General features: G+C 38.5%; 1 protein-coding gene across 1 annotated transcript; it reads right to left on the bottom strand.

Annotated features, from left to right (window-relative positions):
- Positions 1 to 2,496: 2,496 nt before the first annotated feature.
- Positions 2,497 to 8,025, bottom strand: LOC306650490 (vomeronasal type-1 receptor 90-like; the record flags this gene model as incomplete). The annotated part of the gene is made up of 1 exon (XM_079122496.1): positions 2,497 to 8,025. The coding sequence occupies exon 1, from the start codon at positions 3,421 to 3,423 to the stop codon at positions 2,497 to 2,499; it is 927 nt and encodes a 308-aa protein (XP_078978622.1). The 5' UTR covers positions 3,424 to 8,025.
- Positions 8,026 to 13,724: the final 5,699 nt, after the last annotated feature.

Raw genomic sequence — 13,724 nt, 5'->3', positions numbered from 1 at the left:
TGAGGTGCGTAGGGGGCTGTGTATGTAGGGAGGTTCTGTGAGTCACACAGACCTTTTCTGAAGTGTAAAGGGATCGCTCAGTGAAATGTGGAGGAAGCCTCTAGGGTGTGAGGACAGCCCTCTGAGTTCTGTAGGAAGAGCACTTGATGTGACTAGGCAGGGCTTTGTGAGGTGTGCATGGAGGTGTCTGAGGTGTCTAAAAAGGTGACTCTGAGGTGTGTAGGGAGGGCTCTCTACACCGTGAAGGGAGTGGTCTCTGAACTGTGTCGGGAGGCCCCTGAGAGGTGTGTAGCAGGGCTTTATAAAGTGTGAGGTAGTCTCCTTGAGGTGAGCAAGCACACCCAGAGCAGTCACAATCAGCCTTTATCGTCTAGCCCAGTAGACCCTTGCCTTGGCTCTCCTTGGTGAGTGCTGTGAGATATTCAGTCTTTTTGAACACTGCCTAGAGTTTACGCTCTCTCTTGGGTTATTTAGTTGTCCCCACCTCCCTCTGTCGGCTTGCGGAGGGATGTCCTTCCCAGTCAAACTGTGTTGGTCAGGCAGGACCTTTCCCCCTCACCTCCTGTTTGTCAAAAGGCTGTGAATCTGTCACAGTCAGGCATTACCTGCTGGTAACCATTCGTTCTGTTTCCTCTTTGGCTAATATTCTTATATCCTCAATGATTTGACAATTAAAGTGAAAATGCAATATTTCGAAAGTGGACCACTGAACCTTCTATATCTCACCAAAGGACCACCAAAACCTCATAGGGAAATACAGGAAAAAGAAGACAGTGTTGTTTTTGGTCATTATATCCAAGGGCACAGGTATTTGTGCCTCTGGGTGAGGGTCATTGAGGGATAGCCTATAGCTGAGGTATGAGAACCCCCCAGTGTGTACTGTTCATTTTAGTAGATAGGCATTGTTTTCCTGAAACAGGGTTACATTTGCAAGTTAATTTAGCATGCAGAAGAGAGTTTCCATACACCTACTCCCCGCACAATTTTCCCTATTATTTACACCATAGTTCTTTATAAGATCACTGGAAATGCTTTTAAAGACATATTTTTTATATGTGCATTTTTATGGGGTACCTTGTAATTCATTACATGTACGTAAGTTGTAGTAATGAGATCATAGTAATAAGTATTTCCATCTCTTCAACTATGAATTATTTTTGTGTTGGTAAGCTCATTTTGAAGCACATTTTAGTTCATTTTAAATAATACGTACCCTGCTGTGCCAAAGAAGTACCAGAAGGGATTCCTGCACTCTGTTCTTGGTGCCCCTCACTGCAATCTTGCCATCTGTCCTCTCCCTGCTCTTCCCATCCTCTGGTGACCACTATTCCATTCTCTTCTACTAGATTTACTTATTACTTTCTACAAATGAATGAGAGCATGTGGTGTTTGTCCTTTTGTGTCTGGTGCATTTCACTTAACTAACGGAGATCACTGGGCATTTTTAAATTATGCGAAGGTGCACGGAACAAAAAAATTACCCTTTTGATTTTAAGAGCACAGGTCAGAGTCAGTAAGCACTTTCATACTGTTGGGAAAACAGTAACCATCCATCACCAGCACTTCTTTTTCCTTCTCAAACTCTCCCTCTGTAGCTATCAAATAAGAATTCCTCACTGACTTTCCTCCTCAGTCCCTCCCTGGTAACCGATATTCTGTTTTCTGGCTGTATAAGTTTCTACTCTCAGTTCCACATTCTACATTAGAGTTCTATAGAATTGGGTCTAGAAAACTCTTTCTCGTTGTAGAAAGACACAACGCCTTTATTTTATTTATTATTATGTGGTGCTGGGGATGGAACATGGTGACCCACATGTGTCAGGCAAACCCTCTACCACTGAGCCAGAAACCCAGTTCTAGCATTGGCTCTTTTGTGATCGACAGTTTACTTGAAATAATGACTTCAAGGTTCACAAAAACTCCCTCAAGCATTTATTTTTCTGTTCCAGGTTGAGTTATATTCCATGTAGTGACCAGGCCATTCATATGCTTTGGGACATTGACTTGTTTCCACCATGGGCTATTTTTAGTAATGCTACTATGAATACTGGTGTACATATGATAACTTGAGTCCCTACATTCAGATTTTAGCAGATCAGTTCATGGAAACTGATGGGCCAGGTGGTAATTCAGGGAAATAATTATTGACATATTTAGTTGGCAAAATACAGTTAATAAAAGAACTTATTAAAAAGTGCTGTACGCTTTCAATGTGTTAGTAAGTGACTAACCCAGGCAGACCATGAAGGTGAGATTCATAAGAATCACTTGCTGACACCAAGCAAATACATTGGGCCACTGTGTTACCTCAAACAGGTACATGATTGATGTTTCAATTACATATTTGTTATTCACATTTCTCAAACTAAACAAATTTAACACAACATGCACATCTCCATATTCACTTATTCTACAGAGCATATATTCTATGCCTTGATTTCTTGTTCAGAATCCACTGTATTAGCACATTAAAACAACTTATCCTTCCCTCAGTCATTAAATTTGTGCTATCTTCCCCAAAAATGATTTCAAGAAGTTAATAATCTGTTTTTCAGAAGAGAGGAGCAAGAAAGGACTGGTTGTGGCATAGGCATTGGACAACATCATCTGGATAGAATGACAAACATGGTCATTGTTCCACACAGTTCTTGAGGATGAGAAGGTGCAGTCCAAACAGTACATGAGGGTAAAGAAACTCATGAGCAGCAGGATGGTACAGGTGGCCCTCTCTACATGGGATGCTTTTGAAGACAGACTGTGAAGGTTCTGGAAGTGCCTCTTATGCCTGCACAAGAGAACCACCATGTACCCACTTGAGAGGGCCATGAGCCCTATAAGGAAGCCATCCCGGAATACACCCAATATGGAAAATAAATGCCTGAGGAAGTAACTCATTTGTAAAATTTTGCAGGATTCAGCAATAAAGACAAGACCACGTGAGGTCACATTGGGGATGGCAGTAGAAGAGAATGAGAACTGAGCACTCAAGGACATGTAGAACGCCCACAAGAACACAAGGGAGCACAGGGTCTGATGTGGAGATTTATGTTTGAACTTTGCCAAGCAGGAGCTTCTGGGGCTGAGGGTGATGGCCTGAAGGATACTCAACAGGCAGGTGGCACAAATGGAGAAGCCCCTCAAAAACCTGTGCGAGTAGATGATTGATTTACATTTGATGTCATCCCAAAAGTCCTGAGACACATAAACATTAGTAGCTATGTAACCCATAATTATCAGCATTCCTATGTGAATTAGGGCCAATAGCCCAATGATGAGGTTGGTGGGCTTGAGCTTGTGCTGGAGAAGGAACCTGAAGATGTGGAAGAGAAGAAGGAAGGTGTTGGCTGAGATCCCAATGCCCACCTCAGAGAAAAATGCATTTCTTATGCTAATATGATCAGATAGCTCATTGGTATCTTTCATCTTTTGGGCAAGGAATCATATAGTATATATCTTAGGGGAAAATGAAGAAAAAAATTTTATTTCAAATAGTAACACCTTCATCAATCTCACCCTGTACTATAACCATCAAGAAATGTGAGGATTCATTCCAACACACTTTTCCCACTTCAGCACTGAATTCTCTCTGATGTCCTACAGGTGCCATTTTCCTATTATTACCAAATCAGGTCTGGATTATATAATGACTGTTGGACTCCCACTGTTCACTAGCTTTCCTGTATGTTCAGAATTATCATATATTATTCAAATAGTTTTTGATTATAATCTCATCCTGAGGTTTTCTGGGGTAGTTTCTCACTTGGTTTTCATCTTTCCTTTCTTGACTAAGCCACAGGTGTATAATGAAAACTCTCCACTTTTTGGTGAATTCAATTGGGGGGGGTTGCATAATAGTAGAGAATTCCAACTCTCTCAAGTAATGGATCTCAATGAAGGAGGTATACACATAGGTATTATTGCAGAGCTGTTTTTATTCTGGTTTATTATCAGACCTAACATCTTTAATGCATCAACTGAGTCAAAATTTAGAAGTACATATTCTAAGACACATTGTTTGAATTTGCATCTATGATCTTCCATTTAGTTCCTTGTGACCTTGAGCAGTCTGTGATGGTCAACCCTGATCATCTCATCTATAAAATATGGGCAATCATATTATCTGAATTCTAGAGCTATTATGTGTGAAAGAAGATGAAGTACCAAATATGGAAGTGTTTTTGACATATAATGATCTCTAGAAATATTGTCCATTATTTTAAAATTATGCAGTTCCTCAGATATATGACTTGGGAGATTTAATTCCATTCTTTTAATAAAGACTATCTCTGTTGCTGCCTCAAAAATTTTTCAAAATGTTAGAACATTTTAGCAATATATGTAGAAAGATCTTTGTGGTATTTTAGGACTGTGTTTTAATCTCCAGTGTATCTATCCATCTTACATACCTGTTATTTTCATTATCAGAATAGCTATCCTATGTTAGCCATGTCCAGTTATCAAATATTAGTAGAAACACTTATAATGTTTTCTACTCAGTCATCTGGAATTTGGGTGGTAATTAAAGTCAGTTAAAATTGATTCAGAGTCATTCCATTATAAGGTTTTCATTAAAGAAAAATCATTTGGTCCAAGCCTGAAAGAAGGAAATCCAACAGATTCCCAATTTTCTTCTCCATGAAGTAAAAAGTTCTCCAGTTCAGAGGCCCAAGCATAAACTTGATAAAGAAAATTCAATTTTGATCTACTAATGGAATATTTCCTATACAAGGCATGTTTGTGCTTTAATTCAAGGGTTGAAATAGTAGGTATACATTTTAAACCACTTACAGCCACATATTGAAAAATTAGTCATCAGAAAATCAATCATGAATGTGAGGCTAAATCATTTCACGACATTTTAGAACATGTAGATGCATAAGTTAGATACTAAGAGAAACAAAAGTTAAATGTACATGAACATGGGATGCCATTTAAAAATCCGAGGTGATGGAGCTACTTTGTTAAAACTTTGAAGGGTTTATTTTTGCTTAGTTTAATTTTAAATTGGAATCTAGTATGTGTATTTGGATATGGGGCCCAACATTATAATTCAACATGTGTATACAGTGTGTAGTGTTCCAATCAGGGCAATTTCCATCTTCCCCAATATTGTCATTTTTATGTTTGAAACTGGCAAAGTCTTCTCTGGTTATTTTGAATAACTAATTATTATAAACTGTAATCACACTATGTGCTATAAAATCTGAGTTACTTTTTCCTCTGAACCGTTTCTGGCATTCCTCACCCATTGCCTATCTCATTCCCTTCCTAGGAAACTTTTCTGTTTTTGGTTTCTGTGTGACTGATTTTTCCATCTTCATTGCGTGAGCACCAACATGCAGTATTTGTGGGAAATGAAAACTCTCCACCATCACTAGGAAAAAGCACCTTATTCTTAAGTGATGATCAGGTAAAGTGACACACTTTTCTGCATTTACTCACTTGGTGTTTTGGTGTGGTTTCCCATGAGCAGTCCAGAAAAAAGAATAAAGACTTATAAATCAAATATTTATATGTACCTAAGCTTTTATGGGTCACATTTGATCACAAGTAGTTCTCTTATTTTGTAACATCTGTGTACATATAAATGGCATATGCCCATTCTTATAAATTTATTTTGCAAGAGTCAAATATCATATGGATATTTTTATAGTATGTTTAAATATGGATTCATATTAGCATATAATAAATAACTTTTAAAAATTGTTCTAGGCCATTTGCATTGTCATATGCCTGTAATCCCATTTACTCAGGAGTCTGAGATAGGAGAATCACAAGTTCAAGGCCAGCCTCAGTAACTTAGCAAATAAAAAATAAAATGAGCTGGGAATGTGACCCAGTGGTTAAGCACCCTGGGTTAAAAAAAAGTTTCAAAATTACCTTTCTCAATAAAAAAGTGTATTATGAAATACAACAAAACAAAATTTTCAGTCTGTCATATCATTTCTGTGAAATAGAGGAACTGTTTTAATTCTGAACATTTGAGCCTTACACAAACCAATCATTATAACACTTACTGAATAACATGTTTTAATCACTTGTGGTTCATGTCCACTGAATGATGTTAAGTTCAGTGTGATCTAGGAATCTGCAGTGCTACAAACAGGAGTAATGAAAAGCAGGAGTATACAGGTGACATGAATTTGCAATAATACTCGGGAATTAATGGATTTGTTTGTTCATTGCCTTAAAACTAATGGAAAACTGTTTTCTGAAAGTAAATTTCTCTCTTACTATCAGTAAAAACTTAGAATCTTTCTTGATAATATGCATTAAAAATGTGATGCAATTTGATATAACCCTGAGCACAATGAATTTCTTCCATGTAATGACAGGAGAAACCACAGAAAAATATCCTGCTATCTCCAGTTTGGAACCACAAACAATCCTATCGTTACGTGATGCATGTCAAGTATAGATAATTAAAACAATGTAAATATGTCATAGTGGTGTTGTAAAGAAAGGTCTGTAGTAAAATGCATGCTGATGTACCATTGTTGTTAGAGAATGTCCTGGGGAATGGGAACCATTTATAAAGATAAGACAAATCCTGTGGCCTGTTCCTTCCCAGCTTGTGCCTCCCACACTCAGTCCTAACACAGCACAGTCTAGGAGATCAGAGGCCAGAACACAAACTCTCTGCCATCAGTGGGGTGACGTGAGAAATACTCTTCAAAATGTGGTCTACAGAGTGATCCTGCCAGTTTGGTACCTGGATAATCTTTTGTACTAGGTTCTAATATTGTACTTCACACACTGGAGAAATCAAGCTGTTCCCAGATTGGGCATTCTCTGCATGTAAGTATATGTAGATCACAGGAAATCTAACATGAAATTCTGAAATAGGTGACATTCGAAAAACCCACATCTGGTAAGAGGAAGGAAAGGCTAAGTGAGAAGATGAGTAAAACAGCTCACACATGAAAAGAAAAACTTCCAAAAAAATCAGCACTTTTGTTTGTTAGGGGTGATAGTGAACCCTGGCAACACTCATGGTCAAGACTCTCCTTATCTGGATCAAGGAATTGCCAAAATCATGAGGGACCGAATGATACATGCATCATAATCCATGTTCCCTTAAACTAGTGAGAACTGCTCAGGCAGTGGACATGAGCTGGAGGTCAGGACAAAAGCAGAGAAGCAGAGAGAATCACAGGAGAAGGACTCTGCTCTGCAAGCCACATTGCAAGTTTATATTTTTAGGACCTTTTGGGTGGGCAGATTACAGGGTGAAGTAGTGAAAGGAGGACATATCTGTTTTCTCATCTGCAGTGTGAGTATCATCCTGCCTCTGTTTAGGGATGAGATGACAGATAAATTCTACTATTTACTCACCACTTGGCTATGCACGTGCAGCCTCACATGCTTTGTTTTGTCATTATCACACAGCTCAGCTTCACCACTATTGCCAATTCACCCCATCCTCCCCTTCTATTCACTAAGGTAAAAATGAAAAAAAAAAAAAAAAAAAGGGATCAAGAAAGTGAGACTGTTTTGGGTTCAAGGAAGGGGGTTTGGGGCTGAGGTTCATGGAGGCAGCACCCTCTGCCTTGTGGCACTACTTATGCTGGGACTGGATGGAGAGCTTTAGGGAGAAATGACTGACACCTCAGGAAGGCAAAACCATCACCCAGCAGCTGTCAGTCCTGTGGAACATCTGCTGTGAAGTACAAAACCTCCAGCAATATCATGAGGAAAACCCTGGACAATATTTGGCCAAATGAATGGCAGCCATGTGTGAGAAGTAGAGGTGAGAGCTGTCTGTCATGTTTGTAAATTTTCGGGGTTGTAAGGTACAATTCAGGGTTCACACTTACAGCTATGATATGTTAACACTATTTTAAATTTCTCCTGAGCAAAGCTACTAGAAATGAAAGTGTTCTTTTAAAGTAAAGAATCAGGAAACCTCAGAGGGGCTTCTTTGAAGACCCCAAGCTGTCATTACTGGGAAACCCAAACAGCCTTGCAGGGAAGTCCATCTCCCTGATTGATATAGTGATGTACAATTCAAGACCTGGTTTTCTGCTGAACAGTTTTGGCATTCCTGTATCATCTTGTTCTTTGTGTTTTAGTGACAAGAAAAGGAGATAGGTTCATATGTATCTGTTCATGCTGAAAACATGACAATTTGAGGTTGGGAAAAAATGTGAAAGTTAAGTCCAATGACCAGGGAGGGAAGGGATTCTACTGACATAAATGTTTGTCTAACCGAATCCAGATTCAGGCATTGTGACAGAAATTGGAAAGGTTATATATATTTATTTTAGAGAACAAAACATAAAGGACTAATGAACAAGTTCTCCAGACTTGGGAATTATATTCCTGGGTGTTTTAGATCCAGGACTCAGAAACTACCAGCATGTTCATTTGAGTTTTAAAAATGATTAATGTACTTCAAAAGCCTGTCATCATGATCCTCTCATTTGGTATTTCCTAACAGAGTGCAGGATCAGGGAATTTTTAATTTGTGAAGTTAAGTTGAATCCTAAGACTTCAGGAGAAAATGTAAATAGTTTATTTCAAAGTGATATTCTCTTTCATGAAATGAGGTTTTGAACATAGAACTTCATTTCCTTCTAAAGATTTTAAAACTTATAATTACTCAAAGTATAGAAGTCACTTTATAGTTCCATTAGTGTTATGAATTTGACAGAAGCAAAATTCTAGGTGTGTTAAAACTGATGTCTTATAATATATATACAAATAAGTATTGTTTAAAATCTATAGGTGACATATCATATGTAAGTTATGTCAGTAGAAGTCATTACATTTAAAACAAATGGAAAACTAAAATTGATGTTTGCTATGAAAAAATTGACTAATTTTAGGAGAATCTGAATTAAAGAAGCAAACATTCTTAGAGAATATATCCTCATTGTACTGTACAGAGCACAGTCCTCTGGAATGAGGAGGACTGTTGGAGCTGATGTCTCTTCCACCTTACTAGTATCCTCAAATTCCCTCCTTTCAAAGCCTTTCTAGGACCCACCCACACACTAATTCTGCATCTGAGGACACAGAGACACTTACCCAGATGGCTGAGGCAGGGCAGGACTGTGTGCAGCTAGAGGAATCCAAGCTGCTATGAGTTTTAGGAAAGGATGTCTTTAAGTCCTGTCTCTGCAGCCCTGTAATTATAATGTCTGTGAAAAGATGACAAGATCCCACTGTACAACAGAGAACTCTAGTTCCCCAGTGCAGCACATCACTTGTCTCTTAATTTTACTTTCTTCTCTGGTGGATAAGAGCAGTCCTGGGAGAACTGGGCTTCAAACTTTTCTCTAAGTTCCCTGGACACATCTCGGGAGGAATCTTGATTGGGATCAAGTCCCCATCAGGTTGACAGCTCCAGTTACTCTCATTCTGATCCTCAGATCTAATTCATCCAAACCCATTCCACAACTATTTGCCTCTACTTTGGGGTGAGGTGTTCCTGGCACACTGCCCCCATGGTTTCCCAGTGTCTATGAGAATCCTCACCACAGTGTGTGATGGGCCCTATTACAAAGTTTTTCTCATATGGATCACCTGGTTTCTGGGTAGTGCTTGTTCCATATGCCACCAATTCCAAACTGGTAGATTCATGTTTCAAGCCCTGAGTAAAATATTAAAATTAATCAAATATAAAATCAAAAATAAAAAAGTAGGGCCAGAGCTGAAGGTCACAGGTTGAGGAGATCCCAGGCAGGTTGGACTTAGAGCTGAGGCAGGACCTGAGCTGGGAGTCTGTTGTAAGAGACCTGCATGATCAGCCGTCCTCCTCATGAATGTAGGTAGGGGGAGGCCTGCACCTTCTCTGAGAGAATCCATGTAAAATTAGACCCAGATTCCTGTGTACTTCATATGAAGTTTTATTAAGCATTAAAGTCCAACTAGATCCCTGTGACCTGATAACAAAAGAAAGTAGAATAATTTCAAGAAGACCCACTGATGTTCTGGATGTTTGAATCAGAAGATATTTCTTTATCACAATCATTTTCAAATTGTGAAGGATTAATACAGATGTGATCCATGAAATAATATATTTTCTAGAGATAATTGAAAAGTTGAAGTAAGTGGAATGTATACAATGGAAACTGAAACCTCTGCATGCTAAAATTCCACATGAGTGGACCTGGGGAAGTTTAAAAACCATAGAAGTTTAAAACAAATGCCAAAGCATGAGGACTTTAAAGCATGTGAGAGAAATATATAAAGTAGGAGAGGAGCCTAAGTAGTTGAACAAGCATTCCAGCATAGGCACAATTAGGCAAGACTCATCTTGGGAGGAGGAAGACCAGGGCTTCATGTGCTGTTGAACGTTTGTCCCCACATGCAGACCCCATCCTGGCCCAGCCACTCCTCTGCCTTTGGTGAACTGGGCACTGCCTTACTCCTTGGCATGGCATGTCCCATTGATCATCAAGGTGCCTCCTGGATTCCTGTCTCTGATAGACACTTATTCCCTGGGAAGCTTGTGGGTTGAGCCATGACAGAGGGTTAGCTATTTTCCCCTCAACTTTTTGGAGTCTTTGTGGAGACATGAATAGTTCTTTGGAGGAATAGAGAGGTGCAGATCCACACCCTTGATCTAACATGGGCTCTGTGTGTGACTTTTGGGAGGTGAGCTCAGTCTCTCTTTAACTTTCCCTAATTTTTTAATTAAAAAATGATGTCATCTCTAATTTTAAAGATTACTGACCAATACACTGATACCCAGGCTGTAGCTCCATTAAGTTAAACAAGAAACTCTGGGGAGTAGGTCTCAGTTATTGGCTTTATAAAAGCCTTCATGGAGGTTATCAGATGTAGTGACTAATATAGAATAAATGTTAGTGGACTAAGATCTGGAGGGGATCAACATGCATTTGAATTCTGGCTTTTTATATAGTTATAGAGCCTCGAATACATTTTTAACCTCTCAGAAGCTCTGTTTATTCATGTGTAAGGTGGGGCTGATGTCATAGATAGTAGGAATTTGATGCACAGTGAGTTGTCTCTTTCTTCACTTCACTGGTGGAACACATAGTGGCAGCTTCATATCTGCCCCAGGATTAGCATTTCGGAGATATCTGTATGTGAACAAGTGAAGCTATTATTGTTGTATACATAAACGTGATAAATTAATATTAGTTACTGTGAGTAAAACTACTTTTTGTCCTTCATATGACTTTATTTATTTTTTAAAATTTATTTTTATTGTACACAAATGGGATATGTACCGTTTCTCTGTTTGTACATGAAGTAAACGTATACCATTTGTGTAATCATACTTTTACAGAGGATAATAGTGTGTGATCCATTCTGTTACTTTTTCCTCCCCCCACCCCTCTCACCCCCCTCTTCCCTCTACACAGTTCCTCTTTCCTCCATTCTTACCTTCTTCACACCCACCCACTGTGGGTCATCATCTACTGATCAGAAAGATCATTCCTCCTTTGGATTTTTGAGATTGGCTTATCTCACTTAGCATGATGGTCTCCAATTTCATCCAGTTGCCTGCAGATGCCATAATTTTATCATTCTTTATGGCTGAATAATATTCCATTGTATATATATACCACAGTTTCTTTATCCATTCATCAACTGAAGGGCATCTAGGTTGGTTCCACAATCTGGCTATTGTGAATTGAGCAGCTATGAACATTGTTGTGGCTGTATCTCTGTAGTATGCTGATTTTGAGTCCTTTGGGTATAAGCCAAGGAGTGGGATAGCTGGGTCAAATGGTGGGTCCATTCCAAGTTTTCTAAGGAATCTCCACACTGCTTTCCAGAGTGGCTGCACTAGTTTGCAACCCCACCAGCAATGTATGAATGTACCTTTTTCCCCACATCCTCGCCAACACCTATTGTTGCTTGTATTCTTCATAATCGACATTCTTATTGGGGTGAGATGGAATTTTAGGGTAGTTTTGATTTGCATTTCTCTTATTACTAGAGATGTTGATCATTTTTTCATATATCTGTTGACTTTTTTAGATCTCCTTCTATGAGGTGTCTGTTCATTTCCTTAGCCCATTTGTCAATTGGGTTATTTGTATTCTTGGTGCAGAGATCTTTGAGTTCCTTATAGATTCTGGAGATTAGTGCTCTATGTGAAGTATGCATGGCAAAGATTTTCTCCCATTCAGTAGGCTCTTTCATCACATTACTGATAGTTTCCTTTGCTGAGAGAAAGCTTTTTAGTTTGAATCTATCCCAGTGGTTGATTCTAGCTTTTATTTCTTGTGCTATGGGAGTCTTGTTAAGGAAGTCTGATCCTAAGCCAACATGTTGAAGGTTTGGACCTACTTTTTCTTCTATAAGATATAGGGTCTCTGGTCTTATTCCGAGGTTCTTGATCCATTTTGAGTTGAGATTTGTGCATGGTGAGAGATAGGGATTTAGTTTCATTCTGTTGCATGTGGTTTTCCAGTTTTCCCAGCACCGTTTGTTGAAGAGGCTATCCTTTCTCCATTGCATATTTTTGGCAGCTTTGTCTAGTATGAGAAAATTGTATTTATTTGGGTTTGTGTCTATGTCCTCTATCTGTACCATTGATCTACCTGTCTACTTTGGTACCAATACCATGCCGTTTTTGTTACTATTGCTTTCTAATAGAGCTGAAGTTCTGGTATTGCGATACCCCCTGCTTCGTTCTTTCTACTGAGGATTGCTTTAGCTATTCTGGGTTTCTTATTCTTCCAGATGAATTTCATAATTGCTTGTTCTATTTCTGTGAGGTACATCATTGGGATTTTACTTGGAATTGCATTGAATCTGTGTAGCACTTTTGGTAGTATGGCCATTTTGACAATATTAATTCTGCCTATCCAAGAACATGGAAGATCTTTCCATCTTCTAAGGTGTTCTTTAATTTCTTTCTTTAGTGTTCTGTAGTTCTCATTGTAGAGGTCTTTCACCTCTTTTGTGAGATTGATTCCGAAGTATTTTATTTTTTTCAAGGCTATTGTGAATGGGGTAGTTTTCCTAATTTCTCTTTCTGAAGATTCATCACTTATGTATAAAAATGCATTGGATTTATGAGCATTGATCTTGTAACCTGCTTCTTTACTGAATTCACTTATGAGTTTGAAGAGTTTTCTGGTGGAATTTCCAGGTTCCTCTAAATATATAATCATGTCATCAGTGAACAGGGATACAAATGTGTATTAAAAAGGGTGCACCATGATCAAGTATGGTTTATCCAAGTGATACAGGGTTGCTTCAATAAATGTAATTAATCATAACAATAGACTAAAAACAAGAACCATATGATCATCTCAAAAGATGCAGAAAGCATTTGATAAGATGCAGCACTCCTTCATGTTCAAAACACTAGAAAAAGTAGGGATAGTAGGAGCATACCTCAACATTGTAAAAGCTATACTTGCTAAAGCCAAGGCCAATAGAAGTCTAAAAAGAGACAAATTAAAAGCATTTCCTCTAAAAACTGTAACAAGGCAAGAATACCCTCTTTCATGACTTTTATTAAATATTGCCCCAAAACTCTAGCCAGAGCAATGAGATCAAAGATATAACTTAAATGAATACAAATAGGTAAAGAAGAACTCAAACCATCACTATCTGTCAAGATCTTTCCTGGAAAACAGTATACAGGATCACACAGTACTGCTCATGTCTTAAAGGGCCTGTAACAGGTACAAACAAACAAACAAAAAACATAGAGATTGAGAGGATTCCCCAACCATGGTGAATAGATGGGAACTTCTAAAATAGACCAGATAAGGGGGAAATCTCCCCAA

Source organism: Sciurus vulgaris (assembly GCF_902686455.1).
Source record: "Sciurus vulgaris genome assembly, chromosome: 19".
NCBI lineage: Eukaryota > Metazoa > Chordata > Mammalia > Rodentia > Sciuridae > Sciurus > Sciurus vulgaris.
This window is presented reverse-complemented; position numbering and strand designations above follow the sequence as displayed.